General features: G+C 45.0%; 1 protein-coding gene across 8 annotated transcripts in view; it reads right to left on the bottom strand.

The window, feature by feature from the left end:
• The window catches only part of MAP7 (microtubule associated protein 7), a 203,871-nt gene that overhangs the window by 7,350 nt on the left and 176,590 nt on the right, over positions 1–19,931 (bottom strand). For all 8 annotated transcript variants that reach the window (XM_071218686.1, XM_071218685.1, XM_058307540.1 and 5 more), the window contains 8 exons: positions 19,471–19,754; positions 16,808–16,988; positions 15,670–15,841; positions 15,487–15,588; positions 14,286–14,336; positions 14,119–14,176; positions 11,952–12,054; positions 358–578 (listed from right to left, as the gene is read on the bottom strand). In XM_071218686.1, the coding sequence (XP_071074787.1) occupies positions 358–578; positions 11,952–12,054; positions 14,119–14,176; positions 14,286–14,336; positions 15,487–15,588; positions 15,670–15,841; positions 16,808–16,988; positions 19,471–19,754 (1,172 nt within the window). The remainder of the gene's footprint in view (positions 1–357; positions 579–11,951; positions 12,055–14,118; positions 14,177–14,285; positions 14,337–15,486; positions 15,589–15,669; positions 15,842–16,807; positions 16,989–19,470; positions 19,755–19,931) is intronic.

Below are 19,931 nucleotides of genomic sequence, written 5' to 3' on the forward strand. Positions count from 1 at the left end.
ATGACGGCCAAGACAGGAAGTTATCTGCTGGCAAAGGAAACCTATAGAGTACAGAGGCTTGTAAGGAGAGGGAGCTGGGTGACCTCCCTCATTCCTGAATCTGGATGCTATGATATGACCACTGAATTGATATGAAGCACATGCTGCCAGTGAGCGCCGCCGGGCAGTGGGGGTGCTGTGCTAGAAGTTGCCCAGTAGAACCTGAAATCCAGTCGAAGCCCCAGCGTGGCTTATTTGGTCCTTTGGATTCCCCCACAGGATAAAGTACGCCACAGATACACTGCCCAAGGAGGCAGCGCGTTTGTTCTTTGGGGCTGTATATTTCTGATTACAGAAAGGAGTATGAGGGAAGCTTACCTGCTGTCTGCTGTGTTTGAACACCGTCTACCTGAGGCAGAGGCCCAAGTGTCCCTTCATCATCAAAGGCCAAAATTGGATTCAAAGGAATTTCGGGGCTCTCATTGGTGATATCCAATCTGGATGGTTTAGATCCAATGGGTAAGTTTATAATTTCTTCAAAATTTTCATTCTGAATAGAGACTCCATTTTCATTTGGTTGTTTTTCTAAATTAAGAGTGCTGGGGAATTTTCAAAATCAAAATTAAAATGAGTTAGTGGTTAAAACTGGAAAACATTCTTAGAACAACCAAACTGTTTTAAATAAAGAAAATTACAAACAAAATGTCACACCGATGGACCAAATCATTACTACCAAAAATGAATTCTAACACATTTGAGCTTGTTTAAAAAAAATTTTTTTTGCTATAAAATTTATCAAAGAGACAATTTAACAACTAGAACAGATCACCATCATCAACAAAAGCTCTACAAATTTAACAATTTCTACTGCAAGCATTTTCACATTTAATTGTCTAATGAAAAACACTGAAGTATATGAGGACCTTCATTTCAAATATGAGGGGCTTAGGATTTGGAGGCAAGGGGGATGATTTGTACAAAGTCACACAACCACTGAGTGAAATGACAAAACTCATGATCTCTCTTTTTAAAAAAAAATTTTTAGAAGGTACCAGGGATTGAACCCAGGACCTCATACATGGTGCTCAACCACTTGAGCTACATCCATTCCCCTCATGATCTCTTGAGCTTGATCCTGGATTTTTCTTGCAAGACCATTTTGTCTATTCCCTGTCTGTTGAAATGCTAGTCATTCTTGGGTATCACGTGCCTCCTAAAACACGTGCATAATTTCATATGTAAACTGTTCAAGATCAACATTGTTATCTTCTCCCCTTCAATCTGCCTCCAACCCCACCTTGATGGCCAATGATTAATTCATGCCCAATATCTTGGATTTATTTTTGAGGTACATTTAAGTGGCCACCAAATCCTCAATTTTCTGTCTATAGTAACTCGTAAATTTTTTAGTCTTTTTACAATCTCCATAAATAAATTGAAAGCTATCTAGGTTATCTGCTTCTTATGCTTTCAGTGCAGCAAAGCAATGGGTAGGTGTGGAATGACACTAGATTAACTGTGCTTTCTGTTTTGATTGCAGCAGCAATCATATACGTGTAAGCTTAATATTTGTTCAGGCCTGACTGTTGTATCAAAAGTGGCTCTGCATTGCAGAAAAGGTAATTGAGAAAATCTAGCACCACCTCTTGACAAAAACACTAAGACGACTAAGAATGGAAGGGAAAGGCTGAAAACTTTCACTAATACCATTCAACATTGTCCTGAAAGTTCTAGCCAGAGCAATTAGGCAGGAGAAAGAAATAAAAGACATTCAAATTGGAAAGGAAGAAGTAAAATGTCCCCTATTTGCAAATGGTATGATCCTATACATACAGAAATCCTGAAAAAGCTATAACAAAGCTACTAGAGCTAATAAATGAAGTCAGCAAAGTGACAGGGTATAAGATCAACACGCAAAAATCAGTGGTGATTCTATATACTAGTAATGAACAATCTGAAGAGGAAATCAAGAAAAAATTCCACTTATAATAGCAACTGAAAGAATAAAATATCTAAGAATAAATTTAACAAAGGATATAAAGGACTTGTGCACAGAACATTACGAAACACTGCTGAAAGAAATTAAAGGAGCCCTAAATAAAGGTAGGACATTCTGTAGTCATGCATGAAAAGACTAAATATTGTTAAGATGTCAATTCTTCCCAAAGTGATTTACACAGTCAATACAATCCCAACATCCTTTTTTGCAGAAATAGAAAAGCTAATCATCAAATTCATATGGAATGTTAGGGGCCCCAAATAACCAAAACCACCATTGATAGATCAATGAAATAGGAGTTCTTACACTTCCTAACTTTTAAAACTTATTACAAAGCATCATCAAATAATGCTGTACTGCCACAAGGACAGACATATAGACCAATGAGAGTTCAGATATAAATCCAATGGCCAACTAACAAGGGTGCCAAGTCTACTTAAGGGGCAAGTATAGTCTCTTCAACAAATGTTGCTTAGAAAACTGGACAACCACATGCAAAACAATGAAAGTAGACCCCTACTTTATACCACATACAAAAACATACCTTGAAATGCATCAAGACCCAAACGGAAGTAAGACTATACAATTCCTTTAAGAAAACTTAGGGGAACATCTTCAGGACCTTGTATTAGGCAATGGATTCTTAAGACTTTACACCAAAAGCACAAAGCAGAAGCAACAAAAGAAACAATAGAAAATACAAAAAAAAAAAAAAAAAAAAAAATAAAAATAAAAATAAAAGGAAACAATACATAAATTGACTTCAACAAAATTAAAAACTTTTGTGCATCAATGGACTTTATCAAGAAAGTGAAAAGAAAACCTACAGAATGGGAGAAAATATTTGGAATCCATATAGAAGGGTTTCATATCCAGATTATATAAAGAACTCATACAACTCAACAACAAAAACAACTCAAATGAAAAATGGGAAAAAGACTTGAATAGATATTTCTCCAAAAAACATATACAAATGGCCAATAAGTACATGAAAAGATGTTCAACATCATTAGCCTTTAGGGAAATGCAAATCAAAACCACAATGAGATACTACTTCACACTCACTATAATGGCTATTACTAAAAATAAAACAATGAAAATAACAGGTACTGGCAAGGATGTGGAGAAATAGGAACCTTGCACATTGTTGGTGGAAATGTAAAATGGTACAGCTGCTGTGGAAAACACTTTGGCAGTTCTCAGAAAGTTAAGTATAGAATTACCATATGGTCTGGCAATGCCACTTCAAGGTATATACCTCAAAGAATTGAAAACAGGAACTCGAACATATATTTGCACATGCAGCATTATTCACAATAGCTAAAGGCTGAAGCAACTCAAGTGTCCATCAGTGGATGAATGGATAAACAAAATTTGATATAGACATACAATCAAATATTGCTCAGACATTAAAAGGAGTTCAGATGCAAGCTACAACATGGATGAACCTTGAAGACATCATATTGAGTGAAATAAGCCAGACACAAAAGGACAACTATTGTATGATCTCATTGACATGAAAGAGAATATGCAAATTCATAGCCAAAAATTAGAATACAGGTTATAAGGGGCTGGGGTGGGGGTTGGATAATGGGGAGAGAATGGGAAGTTAGCGTTCATTTGGTACATTTTCTGCTTAGGGCGACTGAAAAGTTTGGGTAATGGATAGCGGTGATGATAGCACTACATTGTAAATATAAGTAATACCACTGAATTGTATACTTGAAAGTCGTTAAAATAGTATATTTTAAGTTGTTGTATGCAGGTTACCAAAAGTAAGAAAGAAAAACTATGTAAATGTACAATACAGGGGAAACGGACTTTGGCCCAGTGGTTAGGGCGTCTGTCTACCACATGGGGGGTCCGCGGTTCAAACCCCGGGCCTCCTTGACCCGGGTGGAGCTGGCGCATGCGCAGTGCTGATGCGCACAAGGAGTGCCCTGCCACGCAGGGGTGTCCCCCACGAAGGGAAGCCCCACGCGCAAGGAGTGCACCTGTAAGGAGAGCTGCCCAGTGCGAAAGAAAGTGCAGCCTGCCCAGGAATGGCAGCGCCTGCACTTCCCGTGCCGCTGACGACAACAGAAGCGGACAAAGAAACCAGACGCAGCAAAAAGACACAGAAAACGGACAACCGGGAGAGGGGAGGGGAATTAAAAAAAAAAAAAAAAAGACATTAAAAAAAGCCACAAAAAACTGTACAATAAAAAAGGAAACTCTTTTAACTGAGGACTATAAATATAATAATATTGGTACGATGGTTGTAACAAATGTACCACACTAACGTAAAATGTTAATAATAGAATAAACTGTGTGTGTTGGAGATAGGGTGTTAGGTAGGGTATGGCAACTCTGTTATTTTCTGTATATTTCTGTTAAAAAGAAAAAAAATTTTCAAGTGGAAAATGAGACTACAGATTTGGAGCAAAAATTGCGAAGGTTTTAACTTCTCATTCATAGTGCTAATAAATGGGATTTTAGCTGGGGAGAGAGGGCTGATGGGAGGACACAGAGACCAGAAAATTGGCCTCTAGTTCAGTGCTGGCAGCGCTGGCCTTGAGCAGGTCAGTTTGTTTTTGCCTGACTCCTTCCCAAATGTAAAATAAACCTACAGTAAATCAATCTTCCCACTGCTTCTTTTTTCTTTGTCAGAAAAGCCTTTACTTTTTCTTCCCTGTTGAGGAAACAGTTTACTTTCCCTATTAGTGAAGTACTGACTCCCTGGTACACCTTCTAAAGCAGTTCTGATTAGAATTTTTTTTTTAAAAGATTTATTTATTTATTTAATTACCCCCCCTCCCCCAGTTGTCTGTTCTTGGTGTCTATTTGCTGCGTCTTGTTTCTTTGTCCGCTTCTGTTGTCGTCAGCGGCACGGGAAGTGTGGGCGGCGCCATTCCTGGGCAGGCTGCACCTTCTCTCGCGCTGGGCGGCTCTCCTTACAGGGCGCACTCCTTGCGCGTGGGGCTCCCCTACGCGGGGGACACCCTTGCATGGCACGGCACTCCTTGCGCGCATCAGCGCTGCGCATGGCCAGCTCCGCACGGGTCAAGGAGGCCCGGGGTTTGAACCGCAGACCTCCTATGTGGTAGACGGACGCCCTAACCACTGGGCCAAGTCCGTTTCCCTGATTAGAATTTTTTTTGGTATACTTTCGTCAGTTATTAAATTTTCTCTTTTAGAAGAAAATTAGTTGATGCCTGTCCTTATAAAGTACTGCAGGGCACGCTGAAAATATCATTTGTGAGAACGCTCTGAAAAAGGAGGGAAAGGCAATCTGCATGGGTGCTCTTCGGCCCTTTCCCTGAGGAGGGAGGAGAGTCAACATCGCTGTAGTTCGTGTGAGCAAGCACGTGTACAAACGCATGCACGCACCCCCCCCCCAATACCTGACATCTGCCATTCTAAGTGCCTGGCTGCCACACCTATCCTGTCCCTTCCCAAAATGCATGGGCTTTCTGTAACCAGGAAGCAGTTTTACTCTGAACCCAGACCTTTTCAGGAGAAATTCTGGCAGAAGATAAAGAACAGGTGCGGATCTCCTAAGCCTTTTCCCTTGCCAAGCTGAATTCCCACTGCCTGCTGGGCCCCAGCACCCACAGGCTGGCAGGGCAGTGGCTGGTAGGGTCCGAGTCGACGCTGGCTTCACCCTCCCTGGTTACTGGTCAGCAGTGGGAGGAAGAGCACATCACGGCTTTGGACTAACCGATTCTTTAACGTTCAGGGGAACGTGACAGCAGAAACCACCGAATGGAGCCTGGTGGGAGTCTTGGGCACCAGGTTTCGTGGGTCCGCAGGGCCCTCAGGAGAGGAGCACCAGCTCCCGAGGCCCCGTTTTGGCTGCAGTCCAGAGGCTGAAAGCCGGGTGCAGGGTTCCTGAGGATGGGGTGTTTCGCTCATTCGGTGCAGAACACATATGGGGAGTGGGGCTGGGACATGGTGGGAATCTGAGCGTCCACGGAGCTAATCATAGCCAGGACCTCATTTTCCCTTTATGCTTATCGTGTTATAACAAGTGCCTTAAATTAAGAGAGACATATCTCTTTCGGTTTGGATGGCAGGAGTTTGGAACCGTTACTTTTAGCTTTGGCAAAACAAAGCTAAACTCTCAATATTTGGAGGAAAAAGCCTAGGTCAAACACCAGGTTGACTACAAATCCCTTATTTGGGAGGAGAGGACAATCTATTCTTCACAGTGCCCTGAGGCTATGAACAAGCAGAGCATGTTTTCTAGGAGAGTGGATAGTAGCCTGTATGCCCGGTCGGGCTTTTTAGCTTTCAGGATAAAGATTGTCAACTAGGAGGTAGAGGAAAGTTATCAGAATAACCTGAGAAACTTAAAATCCTTCTCCATTCCGATAGCCTCTCTGCCCGATACCCACTTGTCCTCACATACTTATCTCTACCCTTGGAAATAAGCTTCCCCCCATAAACAAACACTCCCCTCCACTCCATGGCAGCTGGCCCCTAAAAGACGACCTCTCAGGAACCAAACCTGGCCTCTCGAGTGAGAATGGCCTCGCTCAGGCTCATTTCTCTTTCCTCCTTTAAAAGCTGGCCCGGATTGTGAGGGGCACACCCTCCTCAGTCCTCTCTATGGTGGGACCCTGTCAGGGGAAGGGAGGTGGGAAGGCAGAACGTCCTCTTTCCAGCTCTCAAGGATCCCGCCAGCAAGGACAGCGAGCTGAGAAGACACACGGGGCCTTGGGTTCAGGAGGAAGGCCCGGGCTTCCTCAGAAAATGGGGCTTTTAGCCCTGGCTGCAAGGAGAAGCAACCGCAGGAGGACACCTGTCCCTGCCGCCTTTTCCGGCATAGCTCTGAGGGGCGGAAGGGCGCGCAAGGACAACCCAGTTCCCAGAACTCATTAGGGTTTCCTCGAGAGAAAGCCAGCCAATGTGCTAGGTACCGCAGACGAGGGAGACACGAAACTTCTCCCAACCTGGAGGAACTAAGGATTTTCATTCCAAGGATTGGAGTTTTCTAGCAAAAACAAGCCCCGCAGGGTGCCTATAGCTTGCGTCACGGTAGATTTTCACAGTGTGGATCAGCCACGATGGGTTCTGCAGAAGGCAGCCTGTGGATCTCCGACCGTGACGTAGTCCTCAGGGGACATGCCGGTGGAACCTCCTCTTGTCCAGGAACAGAGTAGAGTATTAATAAAGCTGTGGACAGACTAAGAGTTTGGAGGAATGCTTAGCTACATATGAGGCACAGAGGTCAAAAACAATGACTTTTTGAGTGCTTTCAAGGTCAACTTGACACACGGGAGCATCCAAGGATGTGATTTGTAATTTGAAAGTCTTCAGCAGGATTGTGGATGTAAAACCATCTAACAGTGTGAGTCCCCGCTGCGTCGAAGAGAATGTTTATTTATGAATAGGAAACTGTCTCGAGGAGGGGCATCAAAAGTAGGTACCAACAGGCCTACCCAAGAGTCTAAGTGCCCGAGAGCCCCAGGGGTCAGTGCCAGGATTAATTTTTTAACAATCTGGAAAATTTAAGGATGCTGATAAATGTTTGTTCTGGGAAATCCAAGTCCTATGAGTAATCCCTTAAGGACAGCAGAGAAAGTTGTTTCAGGAGAGACTGTAGGTAATGGAAAGCATTGAACACTGTCATAAAAAAACTAGGAGCTATCAGTCACAAGGGAGGCAAGAGATCACGGAAACACCGTGACTTGTTTCCTGGTGACACTGACTCCTCATGTTTGGATGGCTGGAAAAAAAAAAGTCAATAAATCACAGCATATCTTTGTGACAAAACTGAGAGCCATTGAAAGTACACTTTGGATGGACTGTGCAAGGCGGGGAACTATAAAACACAGTGAACCCCGTGGTGAAAGATGGCCTGTGGTTAACAGTAAAAGAGAGAACGTTCTCTCCTGAACTATAACAATCAGACAATACTAATTAATACATGATGTTAATAACAGTATGGGGTATGGGAATAACACACCAAATATAAGTTATGGACTACAGATAACAGTAATATTAGGACAATGTTCTTTCATCAATTGTAACAAATGTGTCACAACAATGCAAGGTGTTGGTGGTGGGGTGATGTGTGTGAGTCCTGTATATGGTATACATGATTGCTTTGTAAATGCTTAACATTTCAAATTTTAAAAAACACAAAAATTAAAAAAAAAATCACTAGACCTACAATTTCAGGGTACCAGGCACAACACAAACACATTTTTCCACTCCACCCCTCCAGTGCTGCACCCAGCCCTGTGCCTCTTCTGGACACTGCACGCTTAGAAGGAAAAAGATAACACCTAACACTTGTAAGGTATGAAGTTGTTTTCAGAGCTTGCTGGCAGGCACTTTTTAATTGAACTTCCCAGTACCTCATGGAGGAAGTATTATCTTCACATTCGGATGAGGCAACTGAGGCTGCAGTGGGAGGTCAATCCCAGAGGCACTGAGCTTCTCCCCGGTAAGCCAGGGATCAGGCTCTCAAGTGCCTTTTCCTCAACCCTGCACTCGTGCTGAATATGCCAGAGAAACGTGACTAAACCGTCCCAGCACTGGAGAGGGTGCCTTTTAAAGGGAAGGTAAATGGGTCAGTTACTGGTTCCCTGCCTCTCACGTCCAAATGGGAAGCTGGACCTGGGCCTCATAAATAACTTTCTTTTCTACCTGATGTGACCCTAAGCTTTGTCAGCCAAGGCTGCTGGAGACACCGTAGCAGGAAAGCTCTCTTCCAGGTTCCTGATGGCTTCCCCTTATAGGAATAAGTACTATAAACTGCAGAGGGGGTGCTTTTATTTCTTTTACAGCTACTTTGCAGCTTCCCGTAAACAAGCTTTTAGTGCAAACTGCACAGACCCTTTGTAATTTTGTTCCTACTCCCCCTCTGCTTTTATCTTACAAACCAAAGATTCCTAATATGTTTACTCTATCAACCAGAGCCCAAACAAGAGGTGATACAGGATGAAAACATGGATTGTTTCAAAATTGATCTGGATAAATTCGATGACAAATTTAAAAATAATTGAGGGAAGCAGAGTTGCTTTGCGTGAGTCATGCAATGGGGATAAACCTAACACAACACTAAATATTCCCTACAGCCAGTGTTACTCAAAAATGGATTGTTTCTCAAACTAGGGTTCTCTACGTGAATTTTTACAAATGTATGTTTCATTCTGATAAAAAAATTTCCCCCTCATTGTCTGCTGCTTGTTTTTGCTCATTGTCTGTCTGTTTTTTTCTTTAGGAGGCAATGGGAACCAAACATGGGCCCTCCAATGTGGAAGGCAGGTACTCAACCGCTTGAGCCACATCTACTACCTGCTGGTTTTTTGCTCATTGTTTTTGCTTGATGTCTGCTCCTTGTCTGCTCGTTGTTTGTCTGTCTTCTTTAGGAGGAACTACGAATCGAGCCCGGGATGTCCCATGTGGGAGGTGGGCACTCAACTGCTTGAGCCACATCTGTTCCCCTGATAAAAATTTTTTTTAAGTCAACAGAATAGTGTGATCCATCATGTGGTGAGTTTTGCCATGTGATTTTAGTGCTTGATTTTGCATTTGTATTTCAGAGCATACAGCTGTCAGGATAGTTCCAGCTTATCTGACAAGAACTAATGACAGATGAACTAGGATGGACAGGTCAAATACATGATGTATAATGCCAAGTGCCATCAGGATACATTGTATGAATAGAGATTTGAGGTTATAAAGCTGTTTCAACAGAGAAAAGCTCTGGGTGAAATGAACAATCAGAAACTCAAGGTCTCACAAGCATCCTTAGTGCAAATGAGGTCAATCAGTGCTATGTGAATACAGCAGAATAAATTTCAGAAAAATATTATTCTTGACAATACATGAATTTTGTTTCACTTGAATGTTCTTGGTCTATCAACATTGTTTATCCTTGAATTTGTGATTTGTTGATTTAGTTTTATAGATGAATAAGAGCTACAGAAATTTTAAGCCTAATTTTGTATTTGTACATCTTTAAGTTTGGAAATTTGCTAGAATATTCCCCCCCCCCTTTTCAGGGTATACACAGGAGAAGAAATAACCAGTAGATTTAATTTGCTAGGGTCATCCTGATATTATATTCTGATGTTTTTATTCGATACTGTTCTGGTCTTGCCTATATTGTTAGGTGAAAGAAAAGGAAAAAGTCTGCTTAGAGTTCTCTAAATGGTTGACACGGATCACCCAACATTTGTGACAACGGAGGATTTACTCCTTGGGTAAAGATGGATGAGCCTGCCCCACAGCTTCAGTGAATCGTTCACACGTCTTTTACATAACAAGTATTCACATTCCTCTTCTGATGGTCAAAGAAAAATTCTAAGGTTTGCAAAGGCTGACTTTTAGGATTTGAATTGGTAGGTTTTAACTTTTTTTTCTTTTAGAATTTTCAATTGTCTAATATTTCTTCTCAATAAACAGATGTTCTAAGTATGCCTGATAGTTGGATGAACTAAAATGCCCAAACTATAATTTTCTCTTGCAAACACAGAAATATCCATCCTGGATTTAAATAATACAGAAGGGTACAAACACAAGTTATAGGGATACATTTTAAAAAATTACAACTTGTTTGTTCCTTTTCTGTATGCAGGAGAGGCTAAAAGAGAATAGGATTTTAGTATCATTTATATCCTCTTACATAGTAAAATTATGCTTCAGCTTCCTATATAATGATTAATTACTAAGTGATTTCACAGTTGAAAAGAATCAGCTAATGAATAAATTAATTTTATTGATCAGATAGAATTATCAGTGGATTAATAAGCTGTTCCTCTCTCGTAATAATGGGGTTTTGTGTAATACTCACTTATCTTTCCTAAAAACATCTGAAGTCAGTGAACAGAATAGTGTATATTACAGAGTTGGGAATGAATTTCTTTTGGAAAATCAAGCCATAACTAAAACTAAGAAAAAATACAATCTAATATTTATCTTGGGTAATTATGGATAGATTTATACACCATCATTAAAAACTTACTAAGATTTCTCTCAGGAAAATTAATCTTTTGGTTTTATAGCAGGCAAAAAAAAAAAAAAAAAAAAAATCCACTGTCCCAGAAAGATATCAACAGTAGGATGACTTATCTTTGAACTGCTGCCAATTACATTTTAAAATGTTAAAGAGTATATGTTTTTAGAATTAAAAAAAAAATTAATGCAAGGATCTTGAATTCTCCAAGATTGATAGCACTTTAGCATTATAGATAGGGAAACTTGAAATAATTAAGTACATTTCAAATAAAGTTTTTAAAAAGTCATAGCTAAAGCTTTTGGGCATTATTAAAAATATTTCCGTAAGTTGCCCATGTCTCAAGTTTTTAACTACAGGCTATGACCACCTTTATTTTTCAGATTTGAAAATGCTCTTCTGATGCTGTCGATATAAAGCAAGGAAAGAAAAAGGCAATTTTTCTTCAACACACACTCCTTTCTTGATTGTTGCCAGCAATTGATTTTGTTAAGCCTCCTAAGTTTATTGATAAAGCATGTGAAAGAGCACTCCCTTTTTTTTTTTCAAATTTATCAGCGGTATTACTGAGCCAATTGATTCTTTAGTAAGAAGCCCTGCTCCTAATTATATACCGTAAGAGATATCGGCATTTAAATTACTTTTATTATGGAACACACCCGTGACTCACTCAGATCTTATGTATGGCTAAAATATAGTTGATGTATACCAGTAGGGCAAGGATATGGCGCAGGTCAGGTTAAATATGTACAAAGAAAACTAACAAATCACTCCCTGTATTTTTTGTACTAAAACCTCACCATCATATTTATAGACTCTAGAAAAAAGGTATTTCCCCATTTCTCAGAATACAGAATTACTAGCTCTGCCCAAAATCAATAAACTCCAACTTAAAAAATCTTAATGTTAAAGCTTTGGGATTTCTTTGGGCCCAGGAAACTCTGGCAGGGTGGAGGAGCGGCCCCAAGGAGCACTGCTTTGCTCTGGTGTTGCTGGTGAAAAGCCCCCCGCTGTTTAACTCACCTCTGCACGGCCACTTTTGATTGGTATGAGGTGACTGCAGGTGGGTTAGGTGCTGGCTCCCCCTCTCCTGGAGAGTTTGTCACGCAAGGAAGTGCAGATACCACTAGATGTAACCAAGGATGGAACACAGGGTTACTAGTACTGTATCAGCAAGCCCAAGCCCCAGGAGGCAGAGCACCTGGATTCATGGCTGGCTCAGCCACCTACCAGCTGTGTGACCTTAGGCCAGTCACTTAAAGTCTCTGTGCCTCCCTTTCCTCATATATACAAGTATCTAATTTAATGCATAATACATGCAAACTATCTAGTGCCCAGAGTGCCCAGCACCGTTGTAGGGGCAAAAACAAAGTTGCGTGCACGAAATTGACAACAAAAAATATATAACATTCAACCAAAACAGTGACTGAAAACAGCAGTACATTGATATTGGGCATCTACACTTAAGGCTTCAGGGCAAATCACCAGGGAATATCTCCAGCTCTCAAAGTGTTTTTTAAACCTCAGTTCAGCTCTTGTTCTACCTAGAATGATGGGGACTTCCTGAGCAGAAGCTAACAATACTGATGACTCACTCTAAAATCTGGGACAGACTGTAAACCTTGACACAGGTCGGAGTTTCAGGAAAACGATGGTGGGTGATGCTCTGAACTTGATGTCAGAGAATAACTGAAATCACTTCAAGGGGGTTTCATTTCACAACCTGGCACAAGTTCCGTAAAACTGCCAGGGGTTTCCCCTGCCCTCTTTCCTTTGCTCAGTCTTGGTGAGGTAGAAAGAATATTGAAAGAACTGGTAGGGAAAGAGCAGGAAAGGGACAGATGAAGGACAAGGAGGCAGGCCACACATACACTAGACGGGCAGCTCCTGCAGTGGCCACGGACACCTTAAGTGACCACGTAACAACGGCTGGGGGTATGCCTCCGTCTGTCCTGTCTCAGAGACAGCTGCCCAAAGCGCAAGGGGGTTAACAGGCAACCACCAGGACTAGTCGCCAAATAAATATGCTTGGGCCACCTGAAGGCAGCATGGAAACCCCGTTAGAAAGGAGGCAGGGCATGCCAGAAGCTGGAGCAGCTTCTACTGAAACAAAGCCAAACCCCGCGTACGAATAACACTTTGCATTTGATGTTTTAAAATAGGGACTGTTCCTTCACATAAATACCATGGTTTGATCTTTATTCCAGCCCTGTGAGGTGCTCTGCTCCCTTCTGAGCCTACTGCAGATGAGGAAAGAGGAAGGCTGAACGACAAGCAATCTACTCGACCACCCACATCTGCGAGCAGCCCTTGACCTGCAGGCTTCCCAGGGGAGGGGCCCTGCCTTCTAGTTCACACTGGCTCATAGAAGGGGCTCCAGAAACGCTTGCTGACTCCTAGAGAAAGCACCCTCTACCTCCCAAGGCTGCAGGGGAACTAAAGAAGAACATGTGTGAAAGATGTACCTGATGCTAAAGAGACCGTGATTAAATATTAATTGAATCTGAGTACTAAAATTTAATTTTATTTTTATCTAAATAAAATTTGGTTTGAAATCACTAAGAAATCAATAATCTCTGACCAAAGCTTTTAGCGTATTCACAAATTTCTATGGAAATTTCAACAGATTTCCAATTCTAATGCTATGCCAAAGGCAGAACTAAATGAAATAAAAGTTTAGACCCTGTTTTCAGAACTGTCACATGTACAAGTTGTCAAATGCATAAAGTTAAAGTCTTCAAGAGAGCTATAAATCCATGTTACTTTAGCAGATAATACATAGCAAATGGAATTTAATTTTATGAACTCAAAGGAAAGTTCTGATCCTGCGAATAAACACCTGTGTATATGTGTGTGTGTATATATATATATATATAAATACAACATACATACCTACACAGATATGTACAAATACACATATAATATATGCACACACAAATATGCTTATCTGGAATAAATTCATATATTAAACACTCTATTAGAGTATAACCAAATACTGAAAAATCATCTGCAAGCGACACTAGAAAGAGCTTCACATTAGCTGAAAATGTATGGACCAGATAACACACACTTACACTTCTGAGGGTCTATGAATATCTTTTTTCCCCACTCAGTCAATGAATATCTTGATCTTTAGAGTTACCTCAAAGATTCTAAGTTTTGAATGATTTGACATCATTGAAATAAATACCTGTTTCTTCAGTGACAGTTCCCTTAACTAGATCTCCATTTCTCTGGTCAACAGTTTTCTGCCGGAAAAACAAAAATTAAAAAATTAAAAGTTTAAGTGACATCTAAAAGTAAAGAAAAGAAAAAAAAAAGTCCACAAGACCAGTTAGAAAATGGCCATCTCAATACCTTATCTGCAGCTTCTGTTCTCCTGGTTCTTCTCATAATCTCTTCAAGTCGCTACAAGAAGTGGGCAAAAGGATCAGTTACAGAAAGCAAGCCAGCCTGACACATTCCACAGGTGAAGCACAGAGCAGGTTATTCTAGGAAAATATAAAAGGCACTGATGTGCCTTAAGTGCAGCGATTTGGAAGCGCTGGAACTGGCTTAAGCTGCAGGGAGCAGAAGGAACTGTGGTGGTGAAAGCCGAAACACGGAGTGGGACTTCTCTGGGGGAGAGAATTAGCACTGAGAGCTAGGCCGGTTTATCTGGAACGGGGAGGACACCTTTGCTTTTTGATGAAATGTGTCTGCACTGGGTTGAATAGTGTCTCCCCCAAGCCCATGTCCACCTGGGGCCCCATGCAGATGCAGCCGAGTTGAGATGAGGTCCTAGGACACAGGGGGCCCTAAATCCAGTACCACTGGTGTCCTTAGTCAAGAAGAGGGAAACCTGTTGGGAAGCGGGTGTGGCTCAACTGACAGAGCACCCGCCTACCATATAGGAGGTCCCGGGTTTGACCCCCTGGGCCTCCTGACCCGTGTGGTGAGCTGGCCCACGCGCAGTGCTGCGGTGTGCAAGGAATGCTATGTGATGCAGGGGTGTCCCCCACGTAGGGGAGAACCACACGCAAGGCGTGCGCCCCGCAAGGTGAGATGCCATGAGGATAAAGTGCAGCCTGCCCAGGAGAGGTGCTGTACACATGGAGAGCTGACGCAGCCAGATGACGCAACAAAAAAGACACATAGATTCTGGGTGCTGCTGGAGAATGCCAGCAGATACAGAAGAACACACAGTGAAAGGACACAAGGAGCAGGCAACGGGGGTGGGGGGAGAAGCGCAGAGAAATAAATTAAAAAAAAAAAAAAGGAGTACTTAAAAAAAAAAAGGTGGGAAATGTGGCGCAGGGAGAGTGGCCCTGCGGAGACTGAGGAGGGGAGTGGAGCCCAGGCCCCGGAAGAGGAAGAGGCTGGGAAGGGTGGTCCCTGGAAGCTTGCGAGGGGCCAGCGCCCTGCCCACACTGGATCTGGGGCTTCCGCCTCTAGAATCCTGAGCGTTACATTTCTGTCGGGCTAAGCCCCCAGCACAGAGCTCTTCCCTGGTCCTTAGGCCCCACCAGGCTACGCGGCGCTGGGAACAAGGCGCCGGCTTCTGGGCAGACGCGGCTACCTTCTTTCTCTCCAGGCGCTCCTGCTCCTCCTTCTGGAAATGCTTCTCCCGCTCCTGCCGGGCCCTCTCCGCTTCCTCCCGGACGCGCGCTTCTTCTTCTTTCTAAAGAGGAAGAGCAGTTGGCAGGCCGCGGGCCCTCCCACCGCCCTCCCTGAGCCCCGCAGGCCACAGGCCAGGCCGCACCTGCTTCTGGGCGCGCAGCTGCTCCTCGCGCTCGCGCTGCTCCCGCTCCTCGGCCTGCCGCCGCAGCTGCTCCTCCTGCGCGCGGGCCTGCTCGGCGTCCAGCCGCTGGGCCTCCTCCTCCCGCCGCGTCCTCTCCTCGGCCGCCCGCTGGGCCAGCTCCTCTCTCTTTTGCCTGGAATGGAGACCCACGGGGAGCTACTGGGGCGGAGGCCGGGGTGTGAGGAGGGGGCCGCGTGGGCGCTGCCTTTGAGACGCCTGGCACAGAACCTTCCCTTTGGGATGCGCCAGCACTGTCCTGCGGCGAACGCGAGACCCTGCCTGGCCCTCTCCTCCTCCCGGCCTCGAGGGCACCTGGGGTCAACAGGAGCAAAGCACGACCACTAAAAATCTGAAAAGAGCTTGGCCCCCCCCACACCCCGCCCAAGCAGGATTTGCAACAGAACTTTAAGGCTGAGAATGGTTTAATCCCATAATGTGCCGTTTTGGCAACGATCTGAAGCCAAAGCAAAGAGGAAGTCTTCGCAAATGAATCCCTAAAGGCACAGTGCTCTTATCTGGCATGAGGGCACTGGGCCCCAGCTGCTCCCCAGGACAGGAAGAGCCCGGGGGACCAAGCAGGGGCAGGCAGCTGCCAGCACGGGGGTGGGCGCCCTTCTCCTGACAGCAGCCTGTTGGCCCTGGCGTGTTTGCCTGGCGGGCACGCCTGGGACCCTGGGCTGTCCCACCAGCCACCTGGGGAGAGCCTGGTCTGGGAGGAAGACAAGACTCCTCAGTGTGAGCCTTAAGATGCATGTCATCAGAAAGTCAACGCGGCTACGAGGAGACTGGAGAGAGGTTACGCTGCCCGCCGTACCCGGATTGTGGCTCTGACTACATAAATACACACACGCTGCATATGGCATGAGAAAGGACCACCCAAACGCACACACGATGAAAAGCTGTAGGATTACCTACACTGTTTTTCTTTAAACAGTTCTCCACTCTGTATGTCGTCACACATGATGCTGCTGTGCTATCACAAAAACATGGGGTTTTACAAAGGGGCATAGAGGACTGCCGCCTGGGGCAAGTCTGAATCAGCTGGTCCACTGGTCTGCCCTCTGCAGCCACTGTCCCCTCTGCCTGGCGCTGCCCTTACCTCTCCAGCTCTTCCCGCTCCCTCCTCTCCCTTTCCTCCTTCTCCCGCTGCTCCCGAGCCAGCCGGCGCTTCTCGGCCAGCAGCCTCGTGGCCTCTTCCGGGTCGGTGGTGCCCGCGGAGGTCCTGGTGGCAGCGCTGGCGGGTGACGGGGCGGGGGCCAGGGCTGGGGCAGCTGGACAAACTGGTACAAGGAGAAAAGCAGCTGGAAACAAAAGCCAAAGGACGAAACAAAAACGAACATCCCCACACCCCACTGTTCTGGAAGAAAGGGGTCGTCTACTGCTGTGTGATTTCAGTTTTACTCTCTTCTCTCTGTCACCAAGCAACAGATAACAAAAAGAGCCACGTGTGTAAGGCTGACAACCGAACGAGGCGACGCCTTGCCACCGAGGCTGTAGGATGTGCTGAGTGAGCGCGGGATTCTGTGGGAAGTTGCACACTGAGCAAAAAGCAGACAAGCTCTTCTATTTTAAAAGCTCCTGCTCTTTGGCAGCTGTGTGTTCCCAGGGCAGGGAAGCCCTTCTAGAACCATCTTCAGCATCTGAGCCAGGAGCCCAGGATCAGGCTGGAGAGATGGCACCAAAGAAGAGGCCCCTTCAGCCTACCCAAAGCTGCCTCCAGATGGAGGATGGGAGGAGCCCAGGGCCTCTGCACTGTGCGTCCTGAGGCTAAGATGCAAGGAGCAGAAGTTCCTCACATTATTTGGATCTGGGACATTGGCCTAGTGAGCAGGTGCAGCAGAGACCCCACAAAGAAATGCCTGATTCTGTGCCAGACCCAGGTACCCATGGTGGGGAGCGACCTTTGACAGCCGACCGGACTGGCTGCTTCTGTCCACTGACCTTTCCCCTCTGCCTACTCAGGTTTTTCTTTACGTCCATGCCACTCTTCAGCCCTTCTCTTCTCCCACTTTCTGTGCAAAAAACCACGGGACTCTTAGATTCTCTGACAACACTTACTTCTGTCTTGAATCATCTATTCTTTCTCAGCCCCTACAGTCTATCTTCAAATGAAGTCTTGAGGAAAAAACTCGCAAATGAAGACAATTTTCAATAAGAAATACTGAATTCCCAGCTCTAGGTGGTTTTAAACTTCTAAATAGCACCTGGTTAGTTTGGCAGAGATGAGATCCACTGGGCCTTTTGGAAAAAATTCTGACCTCTTTCAAGCACATAGGCTAATAAGCCAGTGGCCCTTAAACTCGATGTGTGAGATTAGGGTCGCCAGATATAACCGTCCTTTATTTTATCTGCCAACCTGTAGCAGTTTGATATTATTGATGGATTCCAAAAAGAAATATTGGTTTATGTTTATAAATTGTCTTTTCCTCTGGGCATATTAGAGTGTATTAGATTCAGAGATTTTACTTTTACTTGATTAAATAATGATTAAGGCTTTATTTGGACCACGTCAGTAGGACATTGAGTCCCCACCCACCAGATAAAACTACATGGCAGAGCAGAAGGGTTAGTTGGAAATTTGATGCTGGAGTTTTTGAGCTGGAGCCTGGGAAGTGAACACACAGGAAAAGAACATAGAGGAATAGAGACAGCTCCTTAGACGTGGCAGAAGCCCTAGGGAGACAGAGCTGTTCACCTGACAGTCTATAGCTGGCCTTGTGGAGAGAGCACAGCAGCTGAGCCTGGAGAGAAATGGAGCCCTGGGAAGAGAGGAACCCAAGAAGCCTGAACCCTTACAGCTGTTGGCAGCCATCTTGCTGTAACACGCGGAAACAAATTTAGGTGAGGGAAGTAACTTATGCTTCATGGCCTAGTAACTGTCAGCTCCTACCCCAAATAAATACCCTTGATAAGAGCCAAGAGATTTCTGGTATTCGGCATCAGCACTCCCTTGGCTGATGAATGACAACCCAACATAAGGACCAGCTGGCAAGCTTAGGATTCCTGAGGCCGGGGTCTACCCCCCAAGGGCTGATTTCGTCGGTCACAGGTAGGGCCCAGGGATTTGGATTTTGAAACTTCACAGAAGTGGTGGTATAAAAAATTCCACAAATCCTGTGAAATTCCTCCCAGCAAAAGGTGGAAACTAATTCTTCCCCACCCCATGAGGATGAGCTCGTGTCTCCTGATCAGACCGCGGCAGAAATGCTGGCGTGTGACCTTGGAGTCACTGTGGCTTCCTTCTCACTCTCGACTGGATCACTCCCTCTGGGGGACTCCGTGAGGACACGGAGCTACCCCACGGAGACACTGAACTGAGGCCTCCAGCCAACAGCCACAGGAGCATCCTCCACACCGCCAGCCCCAGAGGACGGCTCGCCTGCAGCGTCATCAGAGACCCTGATCCCGAGCCACCCAGCTAAGCTCTTCCCCAGGCCCTGACTCCCGCTTGACACTACAGGTGACCCTGCGGGGCTCTGAATGGCACATTTTGTGAGACGCTGGTCTCAGCTGATAAGAGGACACGGAAACCAGGCCTGAAGAAACATGCCGTGGCTCCAAAGGTCGGCCTTTGGGCATACGATTCTACCATCTTTATAGCTGAGAAAATTATACTTACAGTTCCAAACTTAGCTGCAGAGTAAATTTCCAAGTCTTCATTAAGAAAAATAAAATGCCAAGTAAAAGCGGTGCAGGAGAAAGAGAGCAAGTGTGTGTCCCACCCCAGCCCCCACCCGAGACCCCTCCCCAGGTGACTCTTACCTGGGGCAGCCTCGGGTCCCACGGGGGTCGCCTCTTCGACGGGGGCTTCTTCTACCTTCACTAAAGGCGTGCGGCCCTTGAGCGGGGGCTCGCTGGCGGCTTTCTCCGCCTCCTTCTCTGGGTCTTTCGTCTCGGGCTCCGCTCTGACTTCTCTCTTGACGGGGCGGATGTTGCCGGGGGACGGTGGCCGCCCCCGAGCAGGAGCCGCTTTGGCGGAGCCGAGGGTCAGGGAGGACGACGGTCTGGGAGTGCCAGGCAAATGAGGAAAGGACTTGGACGGCAGCCTGGGCAGAAGCAAGCGCGGCTCAGGGAAGGGGACACGGAACCAGCCCGGCAGGCCCTTCCTGCATCCCCTCTTTTTTTTTTAGTTTTTTATTGATTGATATATTTCTCTCTGCTTTCCCCCCCGCCCCAGTTGTCTGTTCTCTGTGTCTGTTTGCTGCGTCTTCTTGTCTTCTTCT

The sequence above is a fragment of the Dasypus novemcinctus genome, chromosome 11, assembly GCF_030445035.2.
Source record: "Dasypus novemcinctus isolate mDasNov1 chromosome 11, mDasNov1.1.hap2, whole genome shotgun sequence".
Lineage (NCBI taxonomy): Eukaryota > Metazoa > Chordata > Mammalia > Cingulata > Dasypodidae > Dasypus > Dasypus novemcinctus.